Here is a 20,233-nt window from a genome sequence, read left to right as displayed (position 1 = left end):
ATACTGTACACACACGCACACACACACACTCATCGATCTGGCCATTGTGATATACTCAAGAGAACCCTTGCCTCTTGTTTCTCATTTTTATACCCTGTTACAGTGAGGGAACACAGAGCCAAGGAAGCCATTTGTTCACAACGTGAAGAGCCAGTCAGAGTGCATGCCGCTCTTTATAATAGGGTAGTGTACAGCAGTGAGAATCATCAAGCCCACACTTCCACTGGATGAATATGAGCACAAAGCAACACAATAAAGGCCCATCTTACTCTAGTAAAACAGCACTAGCCTACTACTTTAGAAACCCTTTACATACTGCTGCTCAGTTGAAGGCTACATTTTACTGCCGTACACAGATTCAAGTTGAACAGATCAGTACCCATATGGAAAAGGTCTGTGCAAAACATTTAGGAATCACAACTGACATGAGTATTTGAATGATACATCTGTGAAAAAGAGCTAGCATGTAGAAAATGGCAAAATCGCCTGAAATGCAAGGTATAAAATATGAGCAAATGAACATTTGTATTTTGTTACATGAGAGGCAACATTATAATCAATTTGTTAACCCACTGGAACTGTTATCACATATCATATAGAAACAGACACAAATGAATTTGACAGACTTCCTCCACATGGGTAGGCATGGCCACTGACAGGGATGTTGTGTTTAAATGGCTGGGCAGTCTCAATGCTCCCAATCATCTCTACATAAGACAGGAAGTGTGTGAGGCACGGGGAGTGATTGGCTTGGGCATGGTGGGCATGGATGGAGCCTACAGCCTAATGTACAGTACAAAGAGAGAGAATGGCAGCTTAAATGGACCTTCTATAACACACAAAGGACTCGGATGGAAAAACACAGTGAACACAGGATGGGGTTCGTTGACTTACCCGCTGTTTTTAGTAAGTTGAACAGCAAATTATGAAAGAGAAAGCAAAATGATGCACAGGCTGGCTTTGGTTCTCACGGTAAAGAGAATCAGCTGAAATAATTTTGGTTCATGTCACAATGTAAATTTTTAGTCTCTAGTGAATTGTCAGGGTATACTGTATCAATAACTAAAAATGCATGGATAAGTTATGGGATGGCTACCATTAATCAACATCAACACATTAGGGAAAAAATTAAGACAATATGCTTGCAAAAATAAGAGATGGATATAAATGTACTTTTAGGCTTTGTGTTTGGAAACAAGTACTGAGCATGACATCATTAACGTTATTTAAAGGTCAGTGTAATAGCAGGTAATGTACTTTATGCATTATGTACTTTATTTTAGATTTGGGATATCAGTATGTATAGGGGTTGACTAATGATCCTCTGTAGTGTAAGAACTTGTTGAAGTGGTTCTGAATTGCCTTGTGTCAGTGAGTACTTTAACTAGATAGAGGCTGATGGCACTATGGGCACAGACCTGGCACAGATTATCACCAGGCCCAGCACACACACACACTGGCACCAGACCTGGCAGGATCTGCTGTATGGCACTACAGTACATGGATCAGATAGGAGGTTGCATGACGTACCTTGCCGTAAGACCAGCCCAGCTCGATCTTGTTCATGGCCCAGAGCTCGTGGATGTTCTCGGCGAGTTTGTCTCGCACCTTCTCTAGGTGGGGAGGCATGACGATCTGAATGGGTGAAGAGAGCGGAGGAGAGGGATTGAATTCGACATCGTCCACTGGACTTCTCTCTGTTTCTCATTCTCTCTCACTCAACATGCTTTCACACTTTAATCTTCACTCTCAAACTGTTGTTCAATATCCGTATATAGGCTTCTGCTGCTAGCCTGATGTATATCTGTGACTGTGTTTCTGTCAGTATCGAGGGGTTTTCCTGCATGGTGATATGCTAAGCTGCTGTCTCGCTCAAATGCAGTGCTGCATCTGCATCCCTACAAATGTCTAGTACTTGTTTTCCTGGAAAACATTATCTCCTAACAAGTACTTCACTCAGAGGACTCTAACAGCAACTGTGCTTCTACATTACACCTCTCCAATGGAAGTTGCATTGTAATCCATGCATCAGGAAAAGCCATTCGAAAATTCCTTGAGAAGAGGACAACTGCGTGTTTAAACCCTGCAGAATGTGTCCAACTGCCATGTTCAAATGTACCGTATTCAATTTGTGTGAATACGGTACATGTGTGATATGTTAAACACATGTGCATTTGTGTGTATTTCTGTGCATGTTATAGTGCAATTGACTGTGTGCATGGGTATTTGTACATATGTGTGTGTGTGTGTGTGTGTGAGTGTGTGTGTGTGTGTGTGTGTGTGAGTGTGTGAGTGTGTGTGTGTGTGTGTGTGTGTGTGTGTGTGTGTGTGTGTGTTGGCATCTCTGTGCACCTGGCTGGTGTCCACGGGCGTGGGGATGAAGGAGGCCTGGGAGAGGAACTGTGCGGTGCCCAGCAGGTCTCGGACGCCCTCGGCGTCCCTCTTGTACTCCTTGACCGGCTCCACGCGCATCTTCTCCCGCGGCAGCAGCGCCTCGTAGCACGGCGCGTAGCCCGACGGAGGCAGGAACTTAAAGTCACCATGGCGACCGCCCAGCAGAAAGCGCACCCTGTGGAGCCAGAGCCAGAGAGAGAGAGAGAGAGAGAGCACCGGGTCACACTGTCCTCCATGGATGAAAGAGAGAAAGGGGGGATGCTTGATAGAAGCGGAGGTCATTCTGACCAGTAGTGCTTTTCAGACACTTAAGTGAATACAGTTAAAAACGAACACGCAGGAGAGAGCACAAAAGAAAACAGATTTACTTGTACACCCTAACATAAGAGGGAAAACTCTTGCCATTAATCATCAGACATTAAACAAAATCCATAGAATAGAACATGAGAAGGAAACATCTAATATCTAGGACTCGGACTAAAGGAAATATGGTCATATCTAAGTCTATAAGAGAAAAGACTATTGACACAATCCATGCTGAGGCGTTTGGGCTGGTGAGCTGGACAGGAGAGGCTAGAAATAAGCATGTAAATGAGGGATTTGTCATCTGATTAACTGGAACGGAAAAGACAGCGGCTCGCTTTCAAAGGGCAATTCATGTGGCGCAACTGTCCTCTCACAGTGATGTGATCAGTTCTGTCTGGGGCTATGGCTGTGGGTTTTGTGTGTGTGTGTGTGTGACAGTGTGTGTGGGTTTTGTGTGTATGTGTGTGTGTGTCTGTGTGTCTGTGTGTGTGTATGTGTGTGTGTGTGTGTGTGTGTGTATGTGTGTCTGTGTGTGTGTGTGTGTGTATGTATGTGTGTCTGTGTGTGTGTAGGTGTGTGTGTGTATGTGTGTGTGTGTGTGTGCATGTATCTGCTCTCAGGGTGCTCCTGTCCTCTGCTGCCCTCCGTTGTGAAGGGGGGAGGGGGGTCTGCTGGGAGTCTGATCTCCAGCAGTCTGATCTCCAGGGCACACACACACGCACACGCACACATACACACGCACACGCACACATACACACACGCACGCGCACAAACACACACGCACCCGCACAAACACACGCACGTGAACAAGCGCACATACGCACACACACAGAGGAAAACTCTCTCTCCCTCTCTCTCTCTCCCTCTCTCTCTCTCTCTCTCTCTCTCTCTCTCTCTCTCTCTCTCTCACACACACACACACACACACACACACACACAGACACACACACACACACACACACACACACACACACACACACACACACACACACACACACAAGCCCTTTCACAAAGACACACACACAGAGCGGTTGCGTAGCTGTGCTTGGGCTCAGTGAGCTCCTCACGGGCCGGGCCTGAAATAGCAGCTCAAGTAGTAGCAGTGACGCACATCAGGCCCATTCAGAGGACCCTGATCAATTATTAAGCACCACCCCAGCACTGCCAGCTCCAACAGCGCACGCCGCCTCCACCTTCACCACCTCAGCTAATGCCTCCTCATCAGACACCGCTGCCCACCTCCGTGCCCACACCACCCGCGTCTCTCCCTGTGCCCACCGAGGGCATTCATTATCCGTGTGAGCTGCCCACACTCACCTGATGCATTTGAGTTGGCCAATAGAAGGATACAGAAATACCTGCTAAATAAAACATTGTTAGATCTAATGTGGCAGGCAGCCAGTGTGACAGTACCGTAGGTAGGTGCTTATGATATATAAGTATTGATTCTGTTTCATGTATACTTATAGAAAAATATGCACAACATATCAAAAGGCAGAATTGCACAGACATGAGAGAGAGTAGTTTTTCTCTTCTGTATAGTTGCCTGACAGATATCACTTGTCTGCTATCCTCTGACCTGTCTGTTGGTCTATGTCTGTGGGTCTGCTAGTCTACGTCTAGCAACCTCAATGGCACTGCTCTGCCCATCTCTCTGTCAATCCATTCTCCTTGTCTCATTCTACTCTAGTTGTGTAATATCAGCCTAGAGAGAGCAGTGGTAGGGAACTGCTAGATGCTGAAGCTCAGGCCAGACAAACAGCAGACAGTGCAGCGGGGAACAGCCATGAGGACACACAGCCTGGCCTGGCTCTCACACTGCAACAAACTCACTGAGGAGACCCAGCCTGGCCTGGCTCTCACACTGCAACAAACTCACTGGAGCCTGGAAATCCCTTCAACTCCACAAGACCTGCCAATCTCCAACCTTTGTTTGATGTAACCATGGCGACAGCATACTTGTATGTGTGGCTGGGATCAAGTCTATCAGGATGGCAGAACATTCACATGGAGACAAGAGGCGCTCGGGGATCAGAGGCAATTCTATGAGGATTTGGAAGAGGAGATACAGGGATTGACTGCGTGGGTGGTTGTCTCTGTGTGTGTGTGTGTGTGTGTACTTGTGTGCATGTGTGTTCGGGGCTTAATTGCACAGAATACTCAAGCTCGCACTTCTTGGGTTACATCTAGTACGAGCGCAGTTTTGGAACTACACATATTCATGCTTGTTGTCAGAAATTAAATCATATGTTTTGTGCACATAGAAGCTGTAAAAAAAATGTTGTATACATATATATAAAACATATACCGTTTTGGTTCTAAACATGCATTTCTTCATTCTTATGCAACCCCTAATGTGTGTGTGTGTGTGTGTGTGTGTGTGTGTGTGAGAGTGATATATAGAGAGAAAGAGAGACAGAGAGAGAGAGATAGACAGAGAGAAAGACTAAACGATGACATTTGAAGAGTATGAATATATGCATACATGGATTTAAGGTAAAATCCACATGAACTTTCTTGTTATTAAAAGTTGCACTGTGTGTGTGTGTGTGTGTGTGTGTGTGTGTGTCTGTGTGTTTAGAGCAATTATCAAAAGTTAAAAAAATATAACACATAACAGTTTAGATTAAGGTCTTCTTCCAAAACTGTTCCAAATGTTTTCATGTTTCAAGCACTTTCGATTGCTTTTCTGCACTAAGCTTGCAAATAAAAAAAAAAACAAGCTTTGCTTTGCTTTGCTTCACTTAACCCTTTCACATACATGTTCAGCAGGCTTACCTAGTCATGCTATGACTTACACACTACCTTACACATACTGCTGAGTTGACTGAGCAGACTCACTTGACTCCGGCGGAGAAGCTCACTACAGGGAAGAAGAGTCCGTCCACGTTGAAGTTCTCGAACATGCCCTGCACAGGCTGGCCGTTGATGCGGAAGGAGATGCTGGGAGCGCCCAGGTCCATGCAGCAGCTCACCACGTCATCTGAGGTCAGCACGTGCTGGTTCACCGAGGCCACGGCCCGCGGGATACGACCTAAAGGGGTGTGGGGGAGCAGACACACACACACACACACACAAACATATACACATGAGTACACAATCATAGAAACACACACAGATACACACACACACACACACACACCTATGCATACACACACACAAACACACACACACACACACAGACAGAAATACAGTACACAGACAAACATACACACAAGAACATAGCACAAGCACGCACACACACACAGTACACAGACAAAGATATATAAAAGTACACAGCACACACACAAACAGACACACGGACGTGCATGCACATACACACACAAACACATTCACACACACACACACACACACACACAGACACACACACACAAGCCTTGTGCTCAGCAGTGCTGAGGAAAGACAGCGTGTTCCTCAGTTTGAGCCTCAGGTCTGCTAAGCTACATTTTAAAATATTCACAGTACTCTGCCTGGTGCAACTGTATGCTCTGTAAGACCCAAAAGTATAGCCCAGAGTGAAGAATGACAAATGAGATTCTTTCCACAGCCATTTGAAGTACAATGCATCTTCCCTGGCATCCACCCTTATTTTCCGACAGGAAGAGCGATATGAAAAATAAAAAGCACTCAATGAGGGCTACAGTACCTAAACACATTCCATTTACAATAACTCCAGCAGGACACTATGGATGAGAGCATTTTCCATACACCCTTTCTCATATTGCATTTGCAACGATTGCACAGCTACCATGGAGCTGCATTCAGAGCTATTGTGTCTTGCTCTTGCTTTTGCTCACTTTCATATTTCAGATTAAGAGTTTAATTTGTCACACAACATTTTTGGCTTCACCTGTAATAGCTAGAAGCTGATGATTTTATTAACATTCGATGGTTTCTACAATGCTGATAGTCTATCTGAACAGGACTTACTTAACTTCAGTAAATACCCATTATGGATGTGGAGAGTAAAGAGCCGTTCACACCAGGAGCAATAACTATAACGATAACTATAACCATAATAACGATAAAAGCATCCACACTGACTGATGATAAACAAAGAGTCTCCTTGTGTTAATGAATGTAATGGCTAAAATGTGATGGGTTCTGATTGGCTGTTAGCTTTTTAGCATTCTCAAAATCGCTCTGAAAGTGATTCCCAACAATACCGATTTTCATGTCACTATTGTTACAGTTTATGTGTGAACGTCGTCATTCATATTAAGAAGAACAATATTTGTATAGTTATCATTATAGTTATCGCTCTTGGTGTGAATGGCCCTCTAAGCTGCAACAAGCCCAAGACCCACCTGACCACAGATGCAGCCCGTCGAAGCCATAGGAGTAGAGGTCATCTCCAACACCGTTGCCCCCCCAGCCCTCCCCTCCCCCAGGGTAAGGGGCGTAGCCTTTGGTGTTGGCCCAGCCCACTCTCAGGTGAGATGGCTCACTGGTGACAAAGTGGTCCACCTGGTCGATCATCAGCTCAAAGTACCACTTCTTGTACTGCGCAGAGCCCTCTCTCACGCCAAGGAAGATGTTAGGCCTCATGCTGCCAGGGAAATAGCACAGTCATTTCCAACACTAGCTAGGTAGGCCAGTCAATCTAGCTCAAAAAAGGGCCAAACCTGTAACTAATTGCAATAGTAATGGTTCATACTTTTTATTGATCCTTAAACCCTCCTGCATCACATATTAAAAATCTACCCATTTATATTTAGTGGAACATGCTTTTATTCAAGGTCAAAGGTAGCAATTTCCAATGCATTTTGCCATTGGGATTTACTACAGGTGAAATGGGTAAAATTTTAAACTATAGATATCAAATTGAAAATGTCACAGTTGTTTACTCACATTAAGGCAAATATTTTTTGTATTGCAAGTTTTCTGAAATGTGATGTTTAGATATGCAAATGAGACCAGTTTTACCTAAATATGCAATAATTTGCATATATTTCTAGAAAACTAAATCTGAACAATAGGTACAGTCAGCTTCAAAATAATTGCTGCATTTTGCTTGTATATTGGATACCAAAAGCCTATGCAAAGGGAATATTAGATATTACTTCATTTCACCTCAGAAATGAGGAAATCAAGTCAAGTCAAAATCAATGCGTTTCAATGGAAGTACATTATAGAACAAATGATTGTCAATGATATGGTATGATGAAAGTATCTCAATGCATGCCAAGTCACATAAGGAAGATATTGACCTTTAGACATAAACATATCAAGTGAGTTGGCATGCACTGAGATACTTCCATCATACCATATCATTGACAATCATTTGTTCTATAATGTACTTCCATTGAAACGCATTGATTTTGACTTGACTTGATTTCCTCATTTCTGAGGTGATATGAAGTAATATCTAATATTCCCTTTGCATAGGCTTTTGGTATCCAATATAGAAGCAAATTGCAGCAATTATTTTGAAGCTGACTGTACCTATTGTTCAGATTTAGTTTTCTAGAAATATATGCAAATTATTGCATATTTAGGTAAAACTGGTCTCATTTGCATATCTAAACATCACATTTCAGAAAACTTGCAATACAAAAAATCTTTGCCTTAATGTGAGTAAACAACTGTGAAAGTTTCAATTTGATATCTATAGTTTAACATTTTACCCATTTCACCAGTAGTAAATCCCAATGGAAAAATGCATTGGAAATTGCTACCTTTGACCTTGAAAAAAAGTATGTTCCACTAAATATAAATGGGTAGATTTTTTATATGTTAATTAGATATACCTAGGGATCACAAAAAACTTTGAATGATTACTATTGCAATTAGTTATGGGTCAAACGCTAGATTGACTGGCCTAAGGGCTCTCTATGGAGAATGGCAAATATATAAATGTACTGTACATGGTCTATTTGAACAGTATTGTGCCACATTGTGTATAAGCCACAGGACAGTGTTTTATGCAAGTAAAAAAAACAAAACCATAATAATACCATATTAACGCCCCTATATATTAACCTCATAGCTGAAGAAATTTGTAAGCAAAATCAATGTATAAGCCGCAGTTAATAGTTGGAAATTACGGTATAATATGTATTTAAAATTCACTTTTGAGTGCGTTGGCATTCAAGTTGACTTCCAATCACAGTACATTCTCTTTAACATGGCAGCATTCTCTTTTTGTTGACATTTGACAGAAAACATATCCGTTTACCTGTGGACATCATTGACCAATCGCGTCTGGAGTAACAGATCTCTTCTGGGGAGCAAGTAATCGCAGATGAGATTCTGATTGGCTCTCACTGCCACGCCATTGCAGACGCACAACGAACACAACACATCCAGGATCTACAGAATAATGTGCAAACACACACACACACACACACACACACACACACACACACACACACACACACACACACACACACACACACACACACACACACATACACACACACACACACACACACACACACACACACACACACAAATCAGGAAAACACATTTATTCACAGTACCCAGCCAATAAACCTTAAACTGCTAACAGATCTCACTGCAGGATGATAATGGAGGTTGTGTCACTTCTTGCTTGGCTGTTAATGGCTGGATAATTGCTAGCAGGAGCTCATCATGAGATGAGGAGCATGGCTGCTAATATCTTTTTGATGCATGAGAGACCATCTCCTCGCTTTGATTTTTTTGCAAAGCAGGGGCATTAAATTGCTAAGGGGCTTCAGCCAGCGGCAGCTGGCCAAAGCTCGTCACTTTATTATGGGCCAATTCATAAGCACCGTGGCCAAACGGTGGCTATACGGCCCATTGATTTATATTGGGGAGATGTCAGAGCTAGTGTAGATTTCAACTCAACACAAACAAATTGATACGTCATACGTCAAAGCATTTATAGTCGATGGCTTGCTGACTGTCAGGAAGCCTGCATCATCGAAAAGACTCTCTTTTCAACGTCAGCAGTGTTAGTAAGAAGTCAAGATTTGGGCAAAATAAACAGTTCTACTGTTTCACACAATCAACACGGAGAACCACTGCACCCAAACCCTGCAGTCTTTTGTGCACTTAGCCAAACATATCCATTAAGCATCCCTTCTCAAGGTCATAGCTGTGACCTCCATCACTGCTCTCTTAGACTGCTCCCAGTATTGTCATTCCCCACTGCTCTCAGGGCTAACTCATTAGCATCCATCTCTTAGCACCTGTTCTGCTCTCCCATTCAGCCCATCTCCTCTGCACAGCCTGCTCTGGGACTGGGACTGCCCACCACCCTGGCCTTTCTTCTCTCTATCTCCATCTAGCCTTTTTCTCTATTTCTGTTTCTCATTCAGGGCATTAGAGCGGAAGGTGTGTGTGTGTGTGTGTGTGTGTGTGTGTATGTATGTGTGTCTGTGTGTGTGTGTGTGTGTGTGTGTGTGTGTGTGTGCGGATCGGTGTGTGATATGTGAGTGTGTGCCTTTGTGTGTGTGAGGTCGGGGTCTGTCCGGCGGGGAGGCGGGAGCGCTGGTGTCACCTTGTGGTTGCGTCCGTGTTTGTAGAGCAGAGAGATGATGGACTTAATGTGTCCCCTCTGGATGATGTTGAGCGCCTCAGGGCTCTCGATTAGGATGCAGTGCAGGACCTCCAGAATGCCTGAGGCAGGAAATCATCAATTATGGGCGGCAGAGAGAAGATCAGGAAGCGACGTGCAGAGAGAGAGAGAGAGAGAGAGAGAGAGAGAGAGAGAGAGAGAGAGACCAAAAGAAAGAGGGCAAGAGAAAGAGGGCAAAACATTTCATGAGAACGCAAGAAAGTATTTTCAAAAGGACCATTGCAAAGCTTGACAGAGGGTTGCACTGCAGTTTGTTTGTAAATGATGTTTCCCTGCTGGTCCTACACCTACAGTACAATACCACAGGTGCTCCAGCACAGGTAAGGACAATAAGCAGAGTCACGATTCAGTGTTGCCGGAGGTTGATTTGTGTGTTTGGCTCTTTAAGCACATGATATAAATATGGAAATGAATGAAAAAGGAGGAAAATAAATTAAAAATGTTGCTGTGGTGAAGTGTGATTGCATTTCCCATCGTCCTTGTACACTCACAGTATCAGACTGGACTGGGAAGCCTTCCAAGTGCTGTCAGAAGTACTGTTTATCTAGAGACAAGCTCAACACATGACTCCTCCCTCTGAATGCACACGCAAACTAAAGAGTTGACCTTTAGTAAAGAATAGCACTTTAGTAAAGAATCACAAAGGAGACATGGCATAGCTGTGTTTACACTGCCACCACTTTTAGTAGGACATATAGTATTACAGTACTTTACATTCATGCAGCTGATGCTCCTATCAGGAGCGATGGTAAATAACAATGGGGGCAATTCTCCTAGAGTAACAGAGCAACAGTTAAGTGTGTTGATCAGGAGCTCCTGGGATTGAGTTTAACACCTTCTGGAGGTTGAATGGGAATGCCAGGAGCCACAAAACAACATTTGCACAAAACATTATGTCTTCTCCTTAATGTTTCCCTAAAGTGTTCACTTGAACATTGAAAGTGTTCTCCTTATCTTGTAAACCTTACCTGAAATCATTGCACTAAAGACAGCAGCAAAACTAAGGAGGAAAACCAATGGTATCTCTGACTCTACCTTAACCATATTTGAGATACTGTATGAGATAATTGAGCACTTTTGACAAATGAAAATAAAACCTCCCTGTTATGCTTAATATGCGTATTTTTCGATTAAATATCAGAAAAATGTCATATACTGTTATTGTATGGTTTACACAGTGGTATTATAATTCAAGTCTGGTAAGTTTTGGTGCACTGATGACAGCTAGGATCATCTCTAATTAGCTAGCTCAAATTGTTCAATTAACGTTTATTTTTTATGTATTATTTATTTATAGCATGAACCACCTTCATCCCACTTTATTAACTGTCAAAGAAACACTTACACACTTACATTCTGTGTTTTAGTTCTAACCATGGTTCTACACTATGTTATTGAATATATTGTTATCTTGGGAAATAAATCAGTTTTACCAAGCCAATGTAATAGCACGTTTGACCATTTTTATTGTGTAAAAAAGGCTAATTATAGCATACCTGATGATGACTCCAGCCTCTCCAATTTGCTGACCAGCCAGTCCAGATTGTGTGAGAATTGGGTGCAGTTATTCCTATTTCCCCGGATCAGTGCAGCTGAAATATCAGAATCAGAAAAGCAAAGAGAGACAGGAGACAGGGGTCAGATAGTGAGATAAAGAACAGGCTATACAAACAAGGTTAGCTGGAGCTCTGACAATTCATTTACTCCCCCACCATAGCCCCCCCCCCCTCCCCCAATTCCCAAGCCAGCCTCCCTCCACTCAAATACAGACAGAGTGACAAAACTAAAATAAGGATGTCATCTCCGCCAGTGTCACCACACTTATTGTTCTTGCTGATTTTCCACAGGACTGCTTTCCATAAGCAGGAGGCAGGGACAGAGACAGAGACAGAGTGCATTCTAATGACTGCTGAGGAAATGTTCAAATGTCAGCTGTTCAAGTTTCATCTAAAGGAGAGAAGTCTCCTTCAGGCGCCCCTCATGCATATTAATTAATGTAGACATTGGAGCGCACAGGGACGGGTGTACCTTCAGGGCCACCACACACACACACACACACACACACACACACACACACACACACACACACACACACAACCATGCCACCAAACACAGACACACCCCTGCCAAACTGACAGGGTCACCCCAGAGCTGGCAGACAGAGGACAGAGGACGCATTCCCAATTCATTGAAGACACATCTTGTGATGACGGCTTGTGTGTGTATCTGTGTATGTATCTGTGAGTGTGGGTGTGTGCTTGTGTGTATGAGCATTTGTGTATGCCTTTATATTTGTAGGCGTGTGTATGTGTGTATGTGCGACCAAGTATGGATGTGTGTGTCTTCGAGTAAAAAGAAAGGAGGCATTCGTTGAACAGACAGACGTGGTCTGCAAACTAATGAATCCTTATGTGGGGTAATCGCTCTCAGTAAACACACTGTGAAGGACACACACAAACACACACTCACTCACGGTGAGAGAGAAAGAGAGAGAGAGAGCGAGCGAGAGAGAGAGAGAGAGGACCCAGACTTGATTGAAGTAGAGGGATTCTGTAGAGAAGTAAGGTAGATTATCCCTCCCTGCCTCCCAAAGGCAATAGGGTGCAGGTAGGCAATCCTGTTTCAATACAGCAGAAATGGCCTCTTTCTCCTCGGATTTGAGTGAGGAATTGAAAATAGAATTGAAAAGGGTGTACCTGTTTGAGTGTGTGTGTGTGTGTGTGTGGGGGGGGGGGGGTTGGGGGGAAGAGCGAGAGAGTAAAGGGTAAAGTAAAGTAAATGTGTGTGTCTGTGTGGACCATAACATTGTGTATTTGTGAGCATGTCTGTGTGTGTTCATGAATCTACATGTATATCTGAATGTGTGTGTCTGGGCGTGAGTGTGTGTGAGTGTGTGTGTGTCCAACAGAGGTGATGGGAGGATGTGCAGGGCTCGGCAGACACTGATGAGAAGGGATGGCGTGTTCTCCTTCTGGATGCAGGGCCCATCTGCAGAAGCCAGCACCAGCCTCCGCCAGATGCTCGTGTGCTCCTCTCTGGAGTGCTCCTGCAGCACATTCCTTTAGTGCGCGCAGACTCAGAGCAGCTACACATGGGAGATGGACACACACTAATAGGCCTACGGAACGTACTGTCATTCATTAACACGGTTAAGGAGGCAAATCTATATCTGTCCTGTCCATGTGTGTCTGCTTTTGTGTCTGTGGGTGTACAGTATATGGGTGTATTTGTGTGTTCATCTTTGCCTGTGTGTGTGTGTGTGTGTGTGTGTGTGTGTGTGTGTGTGTGCAAGTGTGTGCAAGTGTGTGTAAAGGCATGCACTGCTTTAGTTTTCAATTTATCATGTGTACACAGACTGCAGTCCCAAGGCATGAATGGTAAATCAACCAGGCCAGTCAACTGTGTGAAGTGCCTGGTCACTTTATCATACGTGACTTCAACAGAGAGAGAAAATCAGCATACAGATGCCTCTGGAAAGCACATCCCCCTGACACACACACGCACACACAGGAATTACAATCACACACACACAAGCACCCCACAGGCACACACAGACACACATACACACACAAACTACAATCACACACACACAAGCACCCCCACCCACACACGTGTGCAAAACACACACACACACACACACACACACACACACACACACACACACACACACACTGCATGTTGACAACAGCTCTCAGGGCCAGTGACAGAGGCGAGATGGACTCAGACTCTTTCGCAGCACCTCAGGGTGCCTGCCAGGGCTACAACCAGCCACATAACTGACACCTCGGATGAGACTGACACTCCAGCAGTGTCGCACCAAACCACACACACCACCGTGACACACAGCACAACACAGCACAGCACAGCACCAAGGCCTGCAGCCCAGCACTGATTCTATGACTGCGCCTGAGAACTGGCTGTGCAAATGCCACCTCACATAAGCCTGAGAGCAGAGCACTGCATTGCAACTAGCACCAAACCAGACAATCTACACTGCAGTGAACTACACAACACACCATAGCACCCAATGTCAGCCCACTGCAGTGCATATTGGTATATAAGTGTGTTTTCCAGGCTTGTTGCCTTTATGTAGATAGGACAGATGATCATCAGGAAGTCACTGGCATGGATGTTGTAGGCACCCCCAGCCCACTTTGCTAGAGCCACTACTGAATACTACTTCAGATAAGAAGAAGTCTCCTGTTGAGTAGCACCCCACCATCCAGAGCCTTCCACTCCACACAGCAGCCCACCTCATCAGGCGCTGGTGGTCATCAGCCCTGGACACAACTGAGAGCTGCTCCCTGAGGCGCTCACACTGCTGTCAATGCTGCGAGCCTGAGTAGCGGCGCCCAATCACATCCCATTCCTGTGAGTGATTACCGTGGCGACAGCTGGGCTTGTTTCATCACCAGACTTTAACTCAGCAAGTGCTCCATGTCCACAGATTGTCTGAGGATTGCTAGCAGGTACTGGAATGGGGCAGTTTTGAAGAAGTGTGCTTTGAGGCACTTAAGTGAGAGCCATTGAGCAAATGATACCAAGGAGACTGCCATGGAAATCTGCTAGCAACCGTCACCACCCATGCTAAGCATGATGGGATTGATCAGTTCCTCCACAATGAGAGAGTCTCGGTGTCAATATTCTGCTTTTGGACACACCAGTCTCTTGCATCTGTAGGTGTCACCTTATGGGAATTCATATACAATCACTTGCCAGCTACACTTTTGTCATAAAAACGTGCATAGGGGAAAACATACCACATCAAACCAACAATCGGGACACTACAGCCATTTCCTGTCTATTAGCTGCATTGTGTATAAGCTGCAGGACAGTGTTTTATGCAAATAAATACATACAGTATATTACATTTTTACCATCCTTTGTGGAGTCATGTGTGTTGTCCGTGTGTGTGTGTGTGTGTGTAACCAGCTCCTTACCCAGCAGTTCGTACAGCAGGTTGAGGATATCCTTCCAGGCCTCCCCGGCCTCCTCCCCTGCACACTCCCCAAAGTGGGCCGCACTGTTGTACAGACTCAGCCGGTCAATGCAGTTAGACACCAAAGTTAGCATCCCCTGGGACAGAGAGAGGGAGAGAGAGAGAGAGAGAGATGAGGGAGGAGAAAGAGAGGGGCGAAGAGACAGATGAGATTAGGAGGAGAAAAGAGAAAAATATATGGAAGAAGTAAAGACAAGAGACAGGCATAACCGGCACATACGCATACCCACATGCAGGGAAGCACAAACAGTTACAGCCAGTTACAGCCACTCTGCAACTTGTGTCTATAGCGCTGAGGCAGCTAATTCAGTCAAACAAAGGACAACTGTGATCAGATATGCTAATGCCACTACCTAGGAAGTGGAAAAAGGGAAGTGATTTATAGTCCTCCACTGGGCCATATGTCATTTGTCAACATTAAACATGATGCTTTAACTGTAATGAATGGAGGAGGCAGAAGAGGATCCACGGCCATTCCTCTCTGACTCTGCACTAATGAAACAGATCATCAAGTTGGATTTCCCTGGCTGAGATACTGTATGTGAGTGATGCATTATTAAAAAGCACAGGGGCCAGAGCTCTGGAGCTACACGCACACACACATACACACACACACACACACACACACACACACACACACACACACACACACGCACACGCACACGCACACGCACACGCACACGCACACGCACACGCACACGCACACGCACACGCACACGCACACGCACACGCACACGCACACGCACACGCGTATTTATTTAATATCAGCCAACCCAGAGGATTTTTCTCTGTTTGAGAAAGCAGCAGCAGTAGTACCATGCTTGGCAATGGCTCGCAATAATAACATCCGTTCTTCAGCGCAGGGAGATTTTTATGTGGGCTTGTTTTACTGGCACATTGACTTGCACTGCTGGTGAATATGTTTTCTTGCTGGTCAGCAGGAGGATAGTAAGGGAGAGATAGAGAGAGTGTGTGTGTGTGTTTGTGTGTGTGTGTGTGTGTGTGTGTGTGTGTGTGTCCTTGTGCTTGTGTGAGCTCTCAGTCCAGGGTCTGTCGAGATTACAGCGGCCACGAAAAGCAGCTGACAGCTTTGTAATTGATGAGTGCAATTTTGAGCGGGGAAGTCTGATAAAAAAATATAAATAAATAAATAAAAACCTATAGCTTTTGTTGTCGGTGCAAAAAGGAATTCCACAAAACAAAGGAAAGTGCTGACAGCGAAAGAGCAATGCGCTGAAACACAACATGGCAGCAGCAGAGGAGAGCATCAACTGATTTCCCCTTTAAAATACAGATGCTTCACAAACCTGCCTGACTGCCTACGCAATGTATTGAAATGATCACTTACTAAAATTGCCTCACAACACAATTGGAATCGCTGCCAACAGGCTTTGGCAGCAAGGCTAATACATGGCTGCCTGGGGAGGAGGTTCCTCTGTAAGGAACACGTTCCGCTCTACTCACCTCCTGCTTGAAGAGGTTCTGGCGGTTCTTGAGGGAGCGCAGTTTGATCTGCTTCTCTTCGTGTTCTAGCTCAGCGTCTGGGAGCTGGAAGTAGGTGATGAGGTCTTTGAGTGTCTGGAGAACCTCCTCGATGGGGAGAGTCACGGCCACACGGTTCTTTCCCCCCAGACTCTCCAAGTCCCTAAGGAAATGCATAAGAGAACCGTTCAATTCAGTTGAATCCCTCTTCCATGTATTTAAATTCCATTTCATTCCTATCAATACCTTTCAATGCAGTTACTTTCCACTTCATTAGATTCAGTGCATAGCACTCAATGCAAGCTGCTATTTAAGGCCACTAACTGTTAAACTGTGTATCATTTCTCTGGGAGCGATATAAAAGAAAGCAATATTATAATATGAAAAATATGCTAAATAGATAGTGATTACTGACTAGAGAACAATAATGAGCACGTCTCAGTGAGGGGTACAAGGCCTCTGCCCATTAACCATTAGTTAAATAGCCATAATTATGGTGCGTAATGTGTAAAACATGGCATTCGTGACATGTTATGACAGCACAGGAAGTTACATGGGGACCATTACCAATGCAAATATGCTGAAAGTCAGTGATTCACATCCCAGCTAAAAATAACTACTAAACACAACACACACAGAGAGTCAGAAAGATGAGACAGAAAAAGAAAGAGCAGTAAGAGAGAGGGATAGAGAGGTGAAGATAGGAAAGGAAAATATTCCCGTCGTCCCAGACATATCACGATTGCCTGAGGTGACGCAACAATGACGTCTACTCTGGGCATCTGCAGCACAGACTATACAAATGCTTCTGTGTGTGTGTGTGTGTGTGTGTGTGTGTGTGTGTGTATGTGTGTGCGTGCGTGCGTGTGTGTGTGTGTGTGCATGTGTGTGTGTGGCGTGGTGCGTGTGTACGCATATGAACGTGTGTGTGCATCTAAGTATTTGTAAGTGTGCATGTTTGTTTGTTATATGCGGGTAAGTGAACACACCCACAACATGGTCTGCATCCACTTCTCGCTCCACATCCCCTGTGCTTCTTATTGGCCTGGCGTGCCATGTGCACTGTAGCGCTCACTGTCCCACAAAGCCAAGGGCCAGCACGTGTGTGCAGCTAGTGTAGGCCCCAGTGGCCTAGAAAACACCCACTCCACTCGCCTCCTCATCCTCTCCTCCAAGCACACTCCACTCCTCTCCACGGGCATGAGCCAGCCCAGTGGGCTACAACACAACCACTCCAAACACACTCCTCCCAGGCCACTGGGACTCCACCCCACAGACACGGATGGAGGCAATCAATCAGTGATGACTCCATGATCTTTACACTACTCAGGCAGATAAATCACATCAGATTCTGATTGTGTCTAGTGTCTGCCAACTGGCTCATTTGGAATGTGAGAGGAGTGTGTGTGCATGAAGTGAAATGTGCCCATTTTTGTCACATTCAGCACATACGACCTCTGTAGGTAGCCCAGATTCGAAAAACTGGAAACATAGCGCGGGCAGCTTGACCCCCGAACATAACCAAATCCTTGTATGGAATTTCTCTGGGAATGCTGACGGAAGAAGTGAGCTAAGTCTCCAGGGTGTTTCATTTGGTCCTTGGTTAAATAATAATGGGTTTTTTTTGCACAAAAGCGTCTGCTAATAGATTTCAGTACCAACCTACTGTAAACACAAGCAAGAGAGACATCCTACGCAATCCCTGCACCTTTAACTACAAACACATCTGTTTCAGTCTTACAGCTGGGCTACACCTGAGCCCATACTATGGTTGTCTTTACAGAAGCAGGTGCCCACTGAGGCCCTGAAGATCATGGCCATGCAATACCTTTGCATGGCCATGGAGTCCCTTACAAAGATCTCTCTAGATTAAGAATAGTTTAATTATATTATGTACAATTGATGATGAAATCTGTCTGGTTTTCACCATACTAAGCTCAGTCTTAGTAAGGGCTTTGATTCTACTGCAAAAGAGGCGTGATCAATGTGCATCGTTCAAATGACTCGCAACGCAAACACGTCCTTCTGCTGTATGAACTGTTCCAGGGCAAGTTTTTGTCCTGTTTTCAAAGAAAAAAAAACATCTTCCAAAACATAAGCGACAGCGGCTGCTGCTTTCGTTTCGTTGCTGTTTAAGTTTCGTTATCGTCACGTCACTGGCCAATAGCGTGCCAGGACTAGAGTATGCCCATTTCTGATTGGAGCCAAAGATTCTGGCAATGAAACAGCGAAAGTAGATCTGCTGGTATCAAGCCTGAGCTGCCGGACGAAATTTAAATTCCCCGGAAGTTCAGGCAGGGTTCACCCAGCCGAGATGAAAACCGCACATTCTCTGCAATTTCTCATATAATTTTTTTTTTTGGTTTAGTGTCAAATGCCTACAAAAACTTCTCCAGAGCAGAGACTTTCACCTTCACTTTTCTCTTCAGTAAATGACTGATTCCACCCACAGGCAAAGATGAAGAAAATGGAGCTCTTTCTTCATTGAACTCATCACACTGTATACTGCAGCTTCTCCTCCCCATAGTGTTGTTTAACATGCACAGATGGAGGTTGGTCTGCGACTGCGTGGTTGACCCATACCTAATGAAGCGGCTGAAGAGTCGGGTGGTGTTGCGGATGATGCGGGCCGCACAGGACTCCTCATGCTGACAGCGCTGTAGGGTCAGGCCATCATCCATGTGCCCCTCGGAGTGGAGGCACGCCTATCACAAAAGAGAAAACACATTTACAAGTGCAGTTTAGACAACAATACACTTACTGACAATAAGTCAGTTTAGACAACAATAAGTAACGAGAAGTGCTAAGTACAAGCTCTGTGTGTGTGTGTGTATGTGTGTGTGTGTGTGTATGGGCGTATGGGCGTGTGTGTGTGTGTGTTTAGTGGTTTAAAAATGCGAGGTTAATAGCGTGTGCTTGTATGCTAACCCAGTGTTTGCGATTTTGGGCTGTAGCTCTTGCCCGTGCTAGCTCTGTACTGTGTGATCAATGAAAAATACTTCTTCCACGGCTTAGTTGATGCATGTGTATGATTCAGAAAAACATTTTTTGTTTTCAAATTTCGCCAGACTTACACTTTAAGATCCTTCTCATAATTCCAAACAAAATACAGATAGAAGACATGCAGAATGCAATTAAGAAAGCAGCTTCATCATCAAAACACATGGCATGGCACCACAGTCAAAGAGTGGGTCAAATATTACCCGTCTCTTGAGGGGTCCTAGACGGGCAGATTTTGCATCAGGCGCCTGGTAGGACAGCCACAGCCCTGTGGCCATGTGCATGACGAAGCAGATGGAGTCTCCATACTTGATCTCGCCCACTCCCATGCCCTCAATGTCTCTCTTGGGACTGGACTCCAGCTTTTCCTGAATGAGAACAGTCACACGCACAGAGACACAGACACACACACACACACACACCCACACACACATACAAAGAAAAAGATGTGTCATCCTATGTATCCAAGGCATATCATTATCGCAGCC

The 20,233-nt window shown here is 44.7% G+C and overlaps 1 protein-coding gene across 1 annotated transcript in view; it reads right to left on the bottom strand.

Moving 5' to 3' along the window:
- LOC134067936 (ryanodine receptor 3-like) overlaps window positions 1-20,233 on the bottom strand; it is a 172,133-nt gene that overhangs the window by 118,403 nt on the left and 33,497 nt on the right. The window contains exons 11-21 of the mRNA XM_062523424.1: window positions 19,949-20,113; window positions 19,329-19,450; window positions 16,728-16,908; window positions 15,205-15,340; window positions 11,761-11,856; window positions 10,187-10,305; window positions 8,879-9,012; window positions 7,008-7,249; window positions 5,542-5,734; window positions 2,353-2,569; window positions 1,531-1,635 (exon numbers count right to left, since the gene is read on the bottom strand). Of these exons, the coding sequence (XP_062379408.1) occupies window positions 1,531-1,635; window positions 2,353-2,569; window positions 5,542-5,734; window positions 7,008-7,249; window positions 8,879-9,012; window positions 10,187-10,305; window positions 11,761-11,856; window positions 15,205-15,340; window positions 16,728-16,908; window positions 19,329-19,450; window positions 19,949-20,113 (1,710 nt within the window). The remainder of the gene's footprint in view (window positions 1-1,530; window positions 1,636-2,352; window positions 2,570-5,541; window positions 5,735-7,007; window positions 7,250-8,878; window positions 9,013-10,186; window positions 10,306-11,760; window positions 11,857-15,204; window positions 15,341-16,727; window positions 16,909-19,328; window positions 19,451-19,948; window positions 20,114-20,233) is intronic.

This window comes from Sardina pilchardus, chromosome 20 (genome assembly GCF_963854185.1).
Source record: "Sardina pilchardus chromosome 20, fSarPil1.1, whole genome shotgun sequence".
Lineage (NCBI taxonomy): Eukaryota > Metazoa > Chordata > Actinopteri > Clupeiformes > Clupeidae > Sardina > Sardina pilchardus.
Note: the sequence above shows the minus strand (reverse complement) of the source record. Positions and strands in the feature narration are given on the sequence as shown.